Source organism: Equus caballus, unplaced genomic scaffold (genome assembly GCF_041296265.1).
Source record: "Equus caballus isolate H_3958 breed thoroughbred unplaced genomic scaffold, TB-T2T haplotype2-0000448, whole genome shotgun sequence".
Classification (NCBI taxonomy): Eukaryota; Metazoa; Chordata; class Mammalia; order Perissodactyla; family Equidae; genus Equus; species Equus caballus.
In genome coordinates, this window is record NW_027221892.1 from 115,859 (window position 1) to 131,508 (window position 15,650).

Genomic DNA, 15,650 nt, shown 5'->3' on the forward strand with positions numbered 1-15,650 from the left:
TGGCTGTCCTATTCACTTACAACCCTCCCCCAGCACCAAGGCTGTTCCAAGCTGCCCGTCAGTCTTCCTGCTGTCTCTGTCCCCTCCCTCAGGGAGGCGTTTCAGCGCCCCTGCCTGGGGTCCCCACCTCCCCATGCCTGTGTCCCTCCAGCTCCAGGCCTGAGAAAACTGCAACAGCCGGCGGAGATGATACTGTCCTCACTCACCATCCTGACACTGTGGGCCTTAAGCTGGAAAAAGAGGGGCTGTCACGGAAGCTGAGACATGAGACCTGTGGGGGCACTCAGCTGGGCTCCTTCATCCTGGACAGCGACAGCCTCTACGTCGTTGGGGAGCATCTATTTAGTAACCCCATACTGAAGCTAAGGATGGGCCCCAGGAGGATGTGCACTCTCCAGTGTTCCTCAGGAGCCATCCTGTGTGTCTAGTCTTCCAGCTGAGCAACCTCCCTCAAGGCTCAGGGACCCCAAGGCCCTGCACTTTGTGAATCCTTCTCTTCCCTTTGCAGCTCTGCACTCTGGGGCTGTGATTCGTCCCCTTGCCTGAGGCACAGAAGCCTTTCTCCAGTCAGATGAAAGAGAGTATCCCTCTGAAGCCAATGGGCATTCAAGAGTCTGGCTATTCCTCTCTCTCCCTGCCAGCACCTCTAAATACCTCTGGAACCTGAAGAGCACAATTTGCAAACCCATGTTCGAGCAAGGTTAGCGCATTGATCTCACACATAAATTGCAAACTCATGAAAACAGGGACTGGATCTTTGATTTGTCAGCCTTTTAGGAATAAGAGATAGTTGCTCCTAAATCCTAATGTGGAACCGTGTAGACTGGAAGTGTCAGTTGTGGGTGGGGCTGCTGGTCCTCGGGCTGTATTTTGGACATTCGTGCCCCTCTTGCATGCCAATTCTGTCTCCTTTTCTCACAGCAGGTTACACAGCGGACCTCAGCCCTCACTCCCCGCGGTGAGTCCTCAGGGCTCTGATGACCGTGTGCTGCAGGCCCCTTAGGGAGAGCGACTGATCTCCTCATCCCAGGGCACCCACGGGAGAAGAAGCCAGAGGACCCGCAATCAGTGGCTCAGGCTGGATAGGAAAGATGCACGCGGTGGCCTCCATGCCCCCCCTCGGAGTCCCCGGTCTCACTCCAGACCATTTCTCCTCAGCTGCTGTGACCTCCATGCTCCTCCCACAGAACCCACTGGTGCCACCGACCCCCCCCCCCCCAGCGCCACAGGTAGGTGACTTCTCTCTCCAGCTCCCTCTAGGAAGTCAAGCTATTTGGCCTCAAAGTTAGGACCTGGCAGTCGCAGAGAGGAGCCGCCGTGAGGGACCCTGGAGCTGCCATGGACAGCCTCTGCTCTCCTCCAGAGCAGGGCATGGCACCTCCTCGTCGGTCCAGTGTGTTGACCTGGAACAATTTACTTTCCCTCTCTGTGCCTCAGTTTCCTCACCTGCCCAGCACGAAGAATAACACTGCCTAAGGTTGTCGTGGAGGGTCCGTGAACGTGGACGTAAGAACACCTGGCGCAGGGACCACGGGGGATTTAGTGGACAAATATTGAGTGGGCGCGTGCTCTGTGCTGGGCAGAGGGCAGACGACGTTAGTGAGGTGTGTCCGTCCCTCACCAAGGTCACTGTGTATGGAGAGAGACTGGAAATGAACGTGCAATTACAATCGCAAAGAATTGTCACCGAGAACCGTGTTGTTTGCCACTTACTACGTGCCAGGCTGTGTCCTGTTGTGTCTTTCACTGTTAACTTTTCCCTTTGAATAAATATGAAAGCACATGAAGTTGCAACAAAAATAGTACAGAGTGCCTTGGACCCTTCCACCAGCTTCTGCCGGGGGTTAACATCTTGCGGGACTCTAGTACAGTGTCACGACCAGGACATGAATTGACAGTGTTAAACCCACAGACCGCAGACTTCTGATGTCGCTAGTTTGACATGAGCTCACTGGGCGGTGTGTGTGTGTGTGCGCGCGTGTGCGTGCATGCGCGCGCGCGCGGTTCTATGCCATTTTATGACACATGCAGATTTGCGCCACCACCACTGCAATCCACACACAGAACTGTCCCATCCCCACAAGCCCTCCCTCGTGCTGCTCTTTCATAGTCACATCTGCCCGGCCAGCCCCTGGCCTTCACTCATCTGTTCTCCATCTTTATAATGCTGTTGTTTTGAGAAGGTCGTATCAACAGAATCAGAAAACGTGTGACCTGTGGGGCGCGGCTCTCAGCATAATGCCTCTGCCATGTGCTACCTCCTCTGAGAAAGTCTTGTGACCTTCATAATTTCCCTACCAGGATGATTCTCCCCATTTTACGGTTGAAGAAATGGAGGTTCAGTCATGTTGAGTGACATGCCCAGGGTCACACGGCTGGGGAAGGAAAACAGGGGATCTGACCCCAAACATGACTCACGGATGAGGCCACAACCACGGTACCCGAGCTCTGCACTGCGGCGTCTTTCTGGGAGTAGCGGGTGGGGTTGGGGAGGGGTAGAGACGTTGAGAAGTGACTTCCTTGAAGGACTGACATTTGCTTCCCATTAAGAAAAAGGTCTCTTCCACGTTGGATGGGACTGAATGCAGTTGTTTCCTTTCTTATCCCCCAATCGGTGAAATTGCTCCAATCCTGTTACTTTGAACTTGTAAACTAGCATCAATCAGGACCACTCCAGAGCCTCACCAGGGTCCAAGATCTCAGACCCTGGACACCTACCTGGCCCATATGCTGACTTGAGGGCCCCAGAACCTGCATCTTGACCCCCCGCTGCATTTTTAAGTGCCTTTTGATTGTGGCAAAGTATGCATAACCTAGACTTGGCCATTTGAACCATTTTTCCGTGGACAATTCAGTGGCATCAAATGCATTCACAATACTGCGCAACCATCACCGTGTTCATTTCCAAGACTTCTTTTCATCATCTCAAACAGAAACTCTGTCCCCATTAAACACTGCCTCCCCATGACCCTCAGCTCCAGCCCCTGTGAACTTCTATTCTTCCTTCCATCTCGATGAATTTGCCTGTGCTCGGCACGTCATGTAAGGGGAACCGTATCATAGGTGTCTTTCTGGGTTGCGTTTATTTCACTGAGCGTAAGGTTTGCAAGGTTCATCCACGTTGTACCATGTGTCAGAAGTTCATTTCTTTTTAGGGCTGAATCTTCTTCCTGGGAACTATTGCACAGAAACACCCAAATTACTTCTACCAATTTCCCCCGGCCCTGAAAATTAACACGGAGAACCTTTCAACACCTTTCTTCTCCAGACTGGGGGGGCTCTGAGGAAAGGCCATTGTTACTGGAATAAGCAAGGGCAGGCTGGGAGTGGGGTCTCAGGGAAAGACGCCCTCAGGAGGTACCAGGGAATCCCCAAATGGATGGGAGGGTCTCAGCAGTAACTGAATTCAGGATGTGGTGGAGTCTCAGACCGGGTGCTAGTTCTCTGGCCGTGGGGTGAGGGGCTGGTGCTGCATGACAGGGAGAGAGGACGGCTCACCGTGTTCCTGGGACACCTGCCCCACGGGAGAGAGGGAAGGCTAGTGCGCCTTCCCGACGGACTGGTGGTGGGAAAAACTCAGCCTGGAGGAGACAGCCGTGTGCCCGGGGTAACCAGAAGGAATTACGTCTCCTTCAGCCAAAGCAGACAGCCCCTCGTCCTGGGCTCACTTTATCCAAATGGGAGCAAGAAGGAGGAAACAATTGAAGACGCTTCCAGATGTGAGATGTGTGGTGGCAGAGACTGTGCCTGGGAGATTCTGAAAGGCCTCACTGAAGTGACCTAGGCTGTGACCAGAAGGACAAGACTGAGCCACGCCTGCGTAGGTCCGGGAACAGGGAGTCAGGGGGAAAGGCGCTGTTGGTGCTGAGACTCTGGGGCAGAAGTGAGCGTGAGCAGAGGAGGTCAGAAAGCTGCCCAGGCGGCTGGAGGGAGCCTGAGAAGCAACAGGAGCTGCGGCAGGGGCGGCGGTTAATGGGGCCAGACCGGGGAACCCGGTAGTCTGCGTTCATTTGGGTTTCTCTCTCACAACACTGCTCCCAAAAGTTGCACCTCTGAAGTACGAATATTGAACTTCTCCCGGTTTCCGTGGTCTAGGCATTGGGCACGGCTTAGCTGGGAGCCTCTGCCTCCAGGTCTCCGTGAAGCAGGACCTTCAGTCTCAACTGAGGCTAGACTAGGGGAGGATTTGCTCCCAAGTCACTCACACGGGTGGTGTCAGGAGTCATTGGGACTGAGAGTCTGAGTCTCCATGTGACTGTTGGCTGGGCGCTCCCTCAGATCTCGCCTCCCTTGGCCTCTACATAGGGCAACTGAAATCATCGCCACTTGCTATCTCATTTCCAGAAATGTGTCAGAGAGAGAGCGCAAGAGATGGAAACAGAGGGGGAGATAAAGGGAGGGAACTCAGGAAAGCAAGCAAGAGGGAAGTGACAGAGTTTTTGTAATTAAAACTTGGATGTGACATTCCATCAGCTGGGCTGTATTCTATTGCTCAGAAACCAGTTACTCAGGATGTAGTGGTTCCACAAGGATGTGCACAGCAGGAGGGAGGGAGCGCTGGGAGCCTTGGTGGAGGCTGCCCACCACATAGGCCGACAATGAGGCGCTTGGGTCTGGTTCTAAGGCCAACAGGAGACTGGGAAAGGTTGAATGCTAGTGAATGACAATATCTGAATTTCCTCGAACTTCCAACCCTTGAAGGTGCAGAGACCTGACAAGGAGCCCCCAAGGGGCAGTGACTTTTCCCAAATCACACGACTGGAATCCAGGCCTGTTTGGAGAGGTATTCCCGACTGCATCCACCCCTTCTTGTAATTCTTCCACCTCTAAGTTCGGGGACCAGACCCAGGCGGCACCACCTCCCAGATATGGGAGGCGTTATCACATGTCCACCCGAAGACGTCCCTGGGAATGTGTTTCTAGCGCCATCCCATCGTGCAGGTTGGGAGACTGGGGAGGCCCTGAGAGGCACAGTGGCTTTTCCAGGACACAGAACTGCTAGGAAAAAGGAGATCCGAACTGGGCGCTCTCTCTTCAAAGCTGGGGCGCTGGTTCCGATCCCAAGGAGCTGTGGGGAGGGCTGTGATGGAACTTTCTGTACAGCTCGGGAGATGACACGGGCAAGGAGGGTGAGCGGTCAACAGCCCCGAGGGGGCTTTGGGTGGGTCTGATGGAGGGAAGGGCCCCCCATCCTGGAACCTTGGAGACATGACCTCACTTCCTTGGCGACCGACCCCAACAGAGCTTAGAACTCTGGTCACCAGGCAGCCATTTTGTACACATAGCCCATTTGACCAGAGACACTCGACACAGGAGGATGTGTTCGTGTATCCCCTCTTTGCGAGGCTCTGGCGCACAGAGAGCCAACAATGACAGTCTTCTCCAGCGCTGTCGACACTGGCTGAGACCGCACCTCCAAGACCTCAGGCCATTCGGAAGAAGGAACCCTCAGGTAACACAAGGCAGCCCAGGGCGGGCCACTCCGGGTCAGGCCACAAGTGTGATCCCACCCTCCCATGCGGGCAGCCCCACACCCCTTGACCCTTATTGTGTGTGTGTGTTGGCGGGCATGGAGTGACGGAAGGCAGGGATGAGCGTGGAGCTACCCTGGACGGGAGCAGACGGTTAGGGCTTGGAAGCCTGGCGGTATGTCGTGTTCATATCCCAGGTGGTGGCTGGCAGGATGGAAGGTGAGTGCTGGGAGCCAAGCCGCCCTACCCGTAGGTGAATCCCAAGCCCGTGAGGTGTCATCTCATTCGCTCCCTGTCTGGAGGTCTATGCGGATGCCCCTCTGTCTGTGCTCGGTGTGCGGGAGAGTTTTCCCCCTGTGGGCAAGTGCAGGCAGGCCCCTGCTACCTGCCGCCGCGGCCACCGGACGCTGTCTTTGCAGAGCTCCACCCAGGAGATGGTCCAGGAGCTGGCGCATGGGTCCTACGGCTCCATCTCCCTGGACAGGGGGCAAGTGCAGCAGACCACCGACCTTGCCCGGGGCTGGACTGAGGGGAGAGTGAGTGACACCCGGGGCCCTGAGATCACCGGGGTGTGTCCACAATCCAGAGTCAAATCTGGAGCCCTCCCCTGGACCCGCCCAGGGCTTTCCCACTGGAGTGTCCCAAGGGCCCAGTCCCAAAGGAATCTGGACTTCCACGCCTCCTCACCAGCTACCTAGGAGGGTGGGAAGTCGCTCTTTCCTAACCCTAGGCGGAGTAGACAAAACACTGATGTTTGCGCTTCACACTCGGCCAGGGGCATCTTTGAAATCTGCCATTTTCTGAATCTGAAACCTCTGTAACGAGGGTCTCAAACCTCCCTTTCGTGTAAAAGAAAGAAAAACCAGCGTCCTTTCTTGTAGTCAGCCAGATCCTCACAGCGTCTGTCTGCCCGTGCACTGTCTCCCGACTGGGGAGGGCTGAGGTTCCCACCAGACATTTCCCTTCATGTCAGGAGCACATGAAGCCTCAGGTGGGGGAGCGGGGGAGTCCTGCAGCCCTGGCTTAGGGCGGTTCTCAGTTCCGACCCACAGGACCCTGAGCAGCCACTTGGCAGCCCGAAGCTTCCGTCCTCTCATCTCTAGAATGGGGATGTTTGTGTTGGATTCGCTGGTCAGTGCTCTTAATGCACGCTTTGGTGCGGGGCGGTCTGTCCTTGCCAAGCCAGCCAAGTGTCCTGAGGAACTCATCGTATAATCCTCCCCCCGCCCAAACTCAAATTGGACTTTTCAAGCCTGGAAACCGGTTGGCTGTGGGCAATCCTGTCCCTCCTCTGCACACATCCCTGAGGGGCTCACAGTTCCTGGGGGACCTCCAGACCTTGACTTCCTGGAGGTTCACGCTGGTGCTGGTGACTCTGTGTCCTTCCTCATCTCACCCAGCGCGGAGAGTCACTCGGGCAGCGGAATGAGGCCTGCAGGATGCGGGCCCTCCAGGCAGGCCTGCTGGAGAGGCTGCCGCCGTCCATAGGACCAGCCTTGGCGCCTCGAAACATGGCCAACGTCACCACCATCGTGTTTGACTGCGCGGCTGTCCTCACCTCCCACGGGGTCCTGGACCACCTACTTGCTACGTGAGTGCCCAGCCCCTCCTCAGCACAGTGGTGACTCTGCCCACTGCCAGCTGTGTGTCTTGGAAACGGCCCTCCATCTCTCTGAGCTTCGATTGCTCCTCTGCAAAGTGGAGTGGGAGAGGATAAACTTCATCGGGTTCTGGTGGGCACGAATGGGATGAGCCACGGCAGGTGCTTCCCTGGGGCCTGGCTCTACAGAAGGGGCTGAGAGACGTGCCGTGGTTGTTCCTGGTTATTCTTTCCCTCTCCCCGATGAAGAGCAGTCTGCTCCCCCATCGCTGGGATGGGGCCTTTCTGAGTTTGCAAAGGCACACGGAAAGCACTCTGGCAGGGAGTGTGGGATTCCATGCAGCTGGTCGTGGGGCGGGTCCTTGGAGTAGCCAAGGAGGGGTCTCCGGGGCCGCAGAGGGGCCCCAGGCCCACTCAGCTACCGGGGATGCTTCTGGTTGGAGTTCATTCGAGAACACTGTATATTAAGCACCTGTGACATGCGGGAGCTTTAGAGACACTTGGCACAACGCAGTGAATGAAGCAGACACAGCCCCTGGACCCCCGCAGCAGCCTGAGACTCAGATAGTCACACACCATATCATCCACAGATCCTGTCCCCGGCCTGTCCCAGGGGATGCCCTCCTATGCTCCTTTACGACTGGAGGCCTCTTCCCACGTTCTCATGCATGATGGACCCCAGCGCCAACTAAAGACCTGAGTGTTCTTTGAGTGCCAGACGAGGGCCTCCTGTCTCCACAGAACAGGGCTGGGGGAGAACAAGAGGACAGAGGACTGTGGCTGGGGCGGGCCCGGCACAACTCTGATCTCACTCATCTTTTGATTCCTCTGGGAGGGCTGAGGTCTGATGGCTTCTACTGCAAGGGGATAGGAGTGAAAGAGAGCTGTGGGTGGGGTCCCAGAGCCCCTGGGAACCAGAGGGGAGGCTGGCTTGAGCTGTTCCCTGGCGACCCATCCCCACCACAGTCCCGTCTCCCTCCGCTTCCCCTTCTCCATATCCACCCCTTCTGACCACCACCAGCAGGCCCAGAAGAGAAGGGGTGTTAGCGAGCCGCTCACACATCGGCCTCAGTCCTCAGTCCACTTGCACAAGGGCGTGGAGGGCTGGGCTGGACTGTGTCCAGCCTCTTTGCGAGAAGAGTGGCAGTGGGAAGAAGAGACTCACACAAACCCCGTGTTCCACCTGCTGGATGAGCAGGCCTGCCACTGCCAGGATGGCCACACAGGAGTCAGCGCCGGGGTGGGACTCCCCCCTGGTGGAAAGGGGCAGGCACAGGGCCCAGACCCAAAGCAGGGTGCCTTGGGAGGACAGTGTGGAAGCGACGGCCAGGCCTCTGGCTCTGTGGCCCAACTGCTTCCGCCCAGTACCGCGTCTTCTATGGTGGGAACCTGGCTGGACCCAATGCAGGATTTCTGGGAGCCCACGCCCTTTCCCTCTTTCAGGATGCGGCTGGCCTCTCTGCGTGTCATCTGGCCTGGGTCGCACCTGGGAGGCCCTGCCTACCTTCCCCAGGTCCAGCTGCAACATCTGGGGCCCAGGAGGGCAGAGCTGGAAGGTGAGGGCACAGCAGTCTGGGAAGACTGTCTGCGGTGGGGTTCACGGGCTGGGGTTCCCTTCAAGACAGCGGAGTCTCTCCTGTCTTGTAAAGTCGGGTACGTAGGTGAAACTTTCTCTTTCTCCCGCTGCAGCGCCAGTTCCAGAGCTCCTGCCGGCTCTAGAGCCAGAGCAAGGGCCAGCTCCGGGGCCAGAGGCAGCTCCAGCTGTAGTTCCACCGTCCGCGCCGGAGCTGGAGGCGGCCTCACCACCAGCAGCCTCACCTCCAGCAGCCTCACCTCCATCGGCCTCTCCAGGGCCGGAGCGAGCGCCATCAGCTTCAGCCCCAGTGCCAGCTTCTGAGCTGGAGCAAGATGCGCCATTGACTTTTGGACGATCTCTGCCTCCAGCTGCCGAAGTCACCGCAGAAGCGAGCGCCGAGCTGAGAGAGGAGAGGCCTAAGCTGCTGGACTTCCCTCCGAAGCTGGTGGCCGAGCAGCTGACCCGGATGGATGCGGTGAGCAGCGGGGCTCTTGGGCTAGGTGGGGCCCGCCTTGGTGGGCCATCAGCTGCCCCAGACCTCCTGTTCCCTCAGCCGCAATCCAACGATGTGGGTGCAAGTCACAGCTCCCCCACTCACCCACCGGGTGACCTGGGCCACCTTCTGGCCCCTAAGTCCTTGCTGTCCCCACATGGACAGTAGAGAGCACACCAAGGGCGGGCACCTGCTGGGCAGAGTGGCTGTGCGGATGGATGAGGTCGAACAGAGAGGAAGCGGGGCAGAGAATAGCCCTCTGGTGGGGGAGGGAAGCTCACTGGAGTGCTGCCAAGTCCTGGGTCACTCACCCATCGGCCCAGGAGGCCTCAACAGCCTCCGTACTTATTAGACACCTAGTGCGTCCTTACCGACATGGAAGACAGGCAAACAAAGCCCATGGTTGTTGCTGCCTCGGGGGAACGTGCAGCTGAAAGGGGAGTGGGACCAGGGGGTGATGAGAACGGGTGGAAGATGCCCCTTGAGATGGGCAGGTGTGAGCCGTGTTCTGGTGCTTGGGGGAAGCAAGACTGGGCTGCGAGCCAATGGGACTTCTCTTCCCCGCCCCTATTGGGTCCTCGGTCATCCTGCGCTGGGCGGCCTCAGCGGACACAGACAAAACCCAGAGACTCCCAGAAGCTTCAGGCCACCTCCTCAGGTTCCTGAGCTGCAGCTGACCAGTGCCTCCTGCCTGGGGCTGCGGGGGCCTGCAGACTCTGAGCTCGGGTGTGGCAGGGTCAGGTGACAGTCCCCATCCTCCCCAGGAGCTGTTCAAGAAGGTGGAGCCCCGCCACTGCCTGGGTTTTGTGTGGTGCCAGCGGCCCAATGGGAGCAAGGAGTACCTGGCTCCCACGGTTCGGGCCACTATCAACCAGTTTCTTCACGTGTCCGGCTGCGTCATCACGACGTGCCTTGGGGACCTCAGCATGACGGCCCAGGACAGGGCCAGAGTCGTCGAGCTGTGGATTCAGGTGGCCAAGGTCAGTAGCGGCAGGGCCCAGGGAGCCCCTCCCTGGAGTCAGGGGGACTGCCCCTTCTCCTCTCGCAGCTTTCAGCCTTGAAGTCGGTGGTCTGGGCCTCGGCAAAGTCCTAGGCCCCTTGCTGCCAAGGGCCTGCTGACCTTGAGTGCTGGTCCCAGTGGTGGGAAGCTCCCTTCCCGCCCTGGGTTGAGCTAAAATCTTCCTGCCCGCGAGCGTTACTCATCAGCTCCCAGGTGTGCCCTCCCTCGCTTCCCTGGGCATCTGCCTCATCCAGGACAGCAGAAGCCCACGAGGGGACACAAGCCAGAGGAAGCAGGGCTCCAGCCCGCCGTCGCAGCTCATTCCCTTCCCTTCCTCAGGAGTGCCGAGTCCTTGGAAATTATGCGTCCCTGCGTGCCATCGTGTCTGCTCTGCAGAGCCCCTCCATCAGCCGTCTGCAAAAGACATGGGGACGAGTTGCCAGGTGGGTAGGCCGTGCTCCATCCAAGCACCACCAGGGCGGACCAGACATCCCCCGTGCGACTGCCATGGACCCCTCATTCAGCTAGGACCATCTGGGAGGCAGCGGACCCTAGGGATGGGGACTGGCCTCCTTGCTCGGGTCTCTGAGACTCTCTGAGACCCTAGGCAGTGGCTCCCCCCTTGTCACATCCTGGATTGAGCCACACTGGAGATTTCCAAGGGTGTACTTCGCAGCAACGGAGCCCTCATCGGCAACCAACGCTGTTAGAAACAATGTGCTCAGTCGGAGTGGGAATGGAGGCCCCAGGTGACCGCAGGAGAGCCTCCACCCGAGTCCCACGGTGACCTCAGAGCTCCGAAGAACCCGGGGAAAACCCTCGTCCAGGCCCCAGGCCCTTTGAACCTTCCGGGTTCTCAGCCAAAGGCATTTCGCCTTCAACCGCCCCGGGTTTTCTTTCCTCCTTTCCTCTCCCCTCAGGAAGAGCTCTCGAAAGTTGAAGAGGTTCATCAAAGACCAGTGGGTGAGCAGGAGGCAGCTGGTGAAGGTAAGACGGAGGCTGCACATCTGGAAGGAGGGGGAGCGAGAGGGGAGGGGACCCGGCAGGATGAGCTTTGGTTCTCCTGTCACGTGAAGTTGGTCAGGAAAAGATGGACAGGAAGAGGGATGTGCTAGCTCCATGGGCAGGTGGGGGCAGTTTGGGACAGGAGGCCAGGGGCATGGGATAGAATGGTGCGGGCTGGACTGTTCCAGGAGGCTGAGGACCTGGCAGAAGGTGCCGGTGTCTGGCTTCCATGCTGCTCCATCAGCTGCCCTGCATCTTCCTCCTGGCCACTGGCTGGAGCGAGTGGGCGGGCTTCCTTTCTTCCGAAGTCAGCCCAGTCTGTGCTCAGGAAGCCAGGGCCCCACTGCTCCTTCTGTCTTCACTGTGCCTCGCAAGAAGGGCACCCTGCCTGCCTGAGGGATGGGCACTGCCGGATCCCACGGGCCGGGGGCACTCAGGGGCTTCCCAGCCTTGGGACGGACACTGGACCTGGGACAGATCTGTGTCCCCTCGGTGACTCCCCACTCTGGCCCCTAAAGTGGGCGCTGCAGACAGTCCCAGTGGGATGCTCACCCAGGTCCTTGTTGGCGATGACATGTGCCCCGGAGGGCAAGGGCAAGTGCCCAGGGAACTGATGGCTTCTTCAGGGATCCTTCCCGCCCAGACGTCAGAAGTTTCCTCGTAAAACAGAAAGGAAATGCCACCCCGCAGTGCCCTGGTCGCCCCCTCCCCTGCTAGTCAGACGTGGCATTCGGGGTCCCCATCCTGAGCGGATGAAGAAAGAATTCTGTGCAGGGGAACTCCCTGAGGGGATCCTAGGGAGCTGAGGGCTTTAGCAAGGCCTTGGCCTCGGCCTGGGATCAGAGACTCCTGGGCGTTGGGGCTGGCAGAAGCCACTTGACCAGGCCTCCTGAGACACCTCATCTCCCTCCATCCGTGGCTCGGCCCAGCTGGGGGCCCGAACACAGCCTGAGAGTCCCGAGGACAGCACTGTGGTCAGCGGCTGGGCAGAGGGTGGTGTGAAGGCAGAGGAGACAGGGGCCTGTGGCTGGGAGGGGGAGCAGCCTCTCCTCTGGGGCCCCCTGAGCAAGTCCCTGCCCCTGTGTGGGCCTTGGTCTCCTCATCTGGGAGCCAGAGGGAGATGAGCCGTGGTGCAGGCCTCACAGTGGGTGCCGAGGCTCAAGGGTGGGGAGGAATGTGGGGAGCTTGGACCTGGCTCCAGAGGCAGGCTTGAGCGGAGAGCAGTGATGACGGTCAGATGACGCTTGGGCCTCAGGAGACTGTGGGAGGCAGACAGAGTTCGTCAAACCTTCCAGACGAGGTAACAGGTTCAGGGAGGCCTGGGCGGGCCCAAGGTCACACAGGAGTGAGTGTTGGAGCTGGGATGGCTCTGGAATCAGAGCACCCTGGAGGCGGGAGCCGCAGGGGCACCAGGTGACTGGGGCCACATGTCCAGGGTCCCCGATCTGGGAGGGGTCTGGGAGGACACTTGGAGGGGAGCGTCGGCTCACTGGCCCTGTCAACACCCTGGCAGGAGGCGACCTCTATGTTGACCAGCCTGGAGACGGGCCCCACAGGTGCCCAGAAGGTAAGGGTGCCTGTGGAGGAGGGGCCCAGGAGTCGCAGGAGAGGGGACTCCCCTTCCTAGCCGGAGGTCTCTACCAGCAGAGAGGGAGCCTTTCTCCTCCAGCCCTGCTCCTGGTGCCACAGACCTGAAATGCCTGCATTGGAAGTGACCAGGAGGAGGCCTGGAACGGATGGGCGCACAACGGATTTGGGACAGGGAGGGGCGGGGACCACGTACCCTGGGTTTTGCCAGAGCCGGCTGCTGGGAGGTGCCTGGAGGAGTTTGGGGTTCCTGGAGGAGAGAAGAGGAGGAAATTGGGGGGAGGCCGCCTAGGTGGGTAGCTTGGGCTGGGCAGGAGGCTGGGGTGAGGAGTGGAGGAGAGGTCTTTGACGGCTCCTGAGAGCGGGATCTCATCACCGTCTCCACCCCGCTGGCACAGGGGCTCATCCCCTTCCTTGGCACATTCCTCAATTACCTACTGCTGCTGGACACCAACATGGAGGATTACCTGGAGGTGAGTGAGCCTGGAGGTGGAGCTGGGGATCAGGATTCGGAGATTTGGGAGGAGAGACTTGCACTGAGGCTTGAGCTCACAACCCTTGGCAGAGTCCTCTCGTGAGGGCCTCACAGCCACCCCGGGAGCTGGGTGTCATGGCCATCTTAGTGATGAGTGAATATAGGATCCAGGTGAGCCGCCAGTCCAGGCTGCCTGACTGCGGAGCTGCTGGAGGGTGTGTCTGAGCTGGACTCAGCCTCTCCCTCAGGCCCCGCCCCTGCAGGGAGTGAAGCCAGGCCCCTCCAAGGCAGGAAGCACACGAGTGGCTGAGCATCCCTTCCTGCCTGAGGCCTCAGTCTGTCTGTCTGTCAGAGAGGGCTGTCTTAGAATGTCCCTGAGCCATAGCCCCGTGGCCTCCTTGCTCTGGAGCTCAGAGTCTTGGCCGGGACCCATTCCCGTTTCTGGTAGCGCCTGCTCCCTGGTCGACCCTGCTGGTAGTGCAACCTGAGAAAGGGTGGAGACGGGGGCTAGCTATGGGCTAAGGGGGCTGTTGCTCATGGGCTTTGGCTCTCTGCCTTCCAGGGAAATGAGATCAATTTTGAGAAAAGGAGTGAGGTGAGCAGCTGTGGCCTCCCCGTGCGGAGGGTGGGGCTGTGGCAATCAGAGACTCCTCCGGGGAAGACCTTCTCTGGCCCGATGCCTTGGGCCTTGCTTTCCTTGGGAGAGTTCGGCACCCAGAGCTGGGAAAGCCGTCCCATTGGTGCGTGGGGGAAGGGGCTGGCACCAAGGACACCTTCCTGCAGGAGGAGCTATTTCAAGCCAACTGTGAGAACGAGCAAGTCCTGCACGGAATTGGAGGGAAGGAGGGTTCCCATGTGGGCCAAGACCCCAGACCAGCTCCTTGACCCTCTTCTCACCTGTCTGAGTCCCCAGCACGGTCCCCCACCCAGGCCCCGTCTGCATCATGTCCTTTCTCCCAGGAATTCAAAGTCACCGAGCAGATCTTCCTGCTCCAGGAGGCAGTCCATCTTTACCACATTGAGGCTGAGGAGCGATTTGGGGCCTGGTTCGAGGCCATGGAGCCCCTCAGCGAGGATGAGAGGTGAGGCGGGGCAGGAGTTGGTGAGGGCAAGGCGGACTCTCTCTGATGGCCAGCTCCAGGGAGCCCGTGCCCGTGGCTTCCGGGTCAGTCCCGGGGCTTGTCGCATGGTCACCCGTGGGGCCCTGGGACTCCAACTGCTGGCCGTCTCTGGGAGGGTCACCTGAGGTGTGGCTCCCGGTAGCTGAAAAGTCCCCTCTGTCCTTTAGCTACAGCCTGTCCTGCCACCTGGAGCCCCCACAGGAGAGGGCCGGCAAGATGCGCCGGTTTTTCCTGCCCAAGAAGAACCGCGCGTCTCTCAGCTCAGGGCTCGGTGAGTGTCCAGACAGGCAGGGACTGAAGCCAGGGGCTCCGGAAAGCTTCGGGCTAAGCACGGGCCTAGGGAGATGGACAGCCGGCACGGGGATCCCAGCTCCACTGCTGACCAGGCCTGTGAGGGACAATTCCCTTGACCTTTGTGGGACTCAGCTTCCTCTTCTGTGAAATGGGTGAAGCGAAATGCCAGCTCCCATGTCAGGGACAATGGGGTAGTGTTGACTGAACACTCAGGACAAGGTTTGGAGCAGAATGCAGTGGGGCTGAGGTGTTGGGCTGGGATACTGGTGTGACCCCCCCAATCATCAGTGTCTTCTCTTCAGTCACCAGACCCCTGACGCAGAACCCAGCAACAGTGGCAGATCCCGGTCCTTCCAACAGCTCGAGTGCAGCCTGCTCTTCAGCGGCGGGGACGCGGCTGGGAAACACGCGGGGCCCCAGGCCGGCTCCTCCCATGCTGATGGGGAGAAGAACATTCTAAGCCTTTTCCTGGGAGCCCTGGAGCCCAAGAGGGAGGGGACGACCCCACCCCACAGGCCTGGCAGCTCCACCCCAGCGCCTGTTTACCACTTGGGAAGGGGCCGTATTTCTTTCGTGTTAGTAGTTAGTGCTAGTTTTGAATTTGATGTTAAAATCCTGTTTCTGTTCCAGCCTGCGAGTCACGGTCTGGTTCTTTCCCCTCCTGTGCTCGTGTCAAGGAGACACAGACTCTCGCGTTCCTCCTGGAATGAAGAAATCTTGCAGGGTCTCGGCTTATTGTATGTGAGAGAAGGGAGAAGGGCCAGGCCCCTCCCTGGATACTGAGGGACACCTCCGCGCCCCCCCTTACTCAGAGGACGGCTTCATTTCAGTGTGGTTCACGTGGGCCAGGAGCAGAGACAGCACCCAGAGCTCCTGGCATTTAGAGGGTGGAGGTACTTTCACAGGCAGAGCAACAACCACTGGAATGCGGGTGTCTTTAAAATGGCACGGGCCAGCACCACGACCTGCCCCAGGACAGTGGCTGCTTTTCCACCCCTTTGGAGGAGAGGCCACGTTTTCGGCTTCTC

General features: G+C 59.0%; 1 protein-coding gene across 1 annotated transcript; it reads left to right on the plus strand.

Annotated features, from left to right (window-relative positions):
- The first annotated feature begins 5,253 nt into the window (after positions 1-5,253).
- On the plus strand, positions 5,254-15,251 carry LOC138922054 (ral guanine nucleotide dissociation stimulator-like). Its single transcript, XM_070258891.1, has 14 exons — positions 5,254-5,452; positions 5,891-6,007; positions 6,872-7,062; positions 8,515-8,627; positions 8,761-9,122; positions 9,905-10,120; positions 10,480-10,583; positions 11,061-11,127; positions 12,659-12,712; positions 13,131-13,205; positions 13,770-13,802; positions 14,168-14,289; positions 14,496-14,599; positions 14,925-15,251. The coding sequence occupies exons 1-14, from the start codon at positions 5,318-5,320 to the stop codon at positions 15,080-15,082; spliced, it is 1,851 nt and encodes a 616-aa protein (XP_070114992.1). The 5' UTR covers positions 5,254-5,317; the 3' UTR covers positions 15,083-15,251.
- The last annotated feature ends 399 nt before the right edge of the window (positions 15,252-15,650 follow it).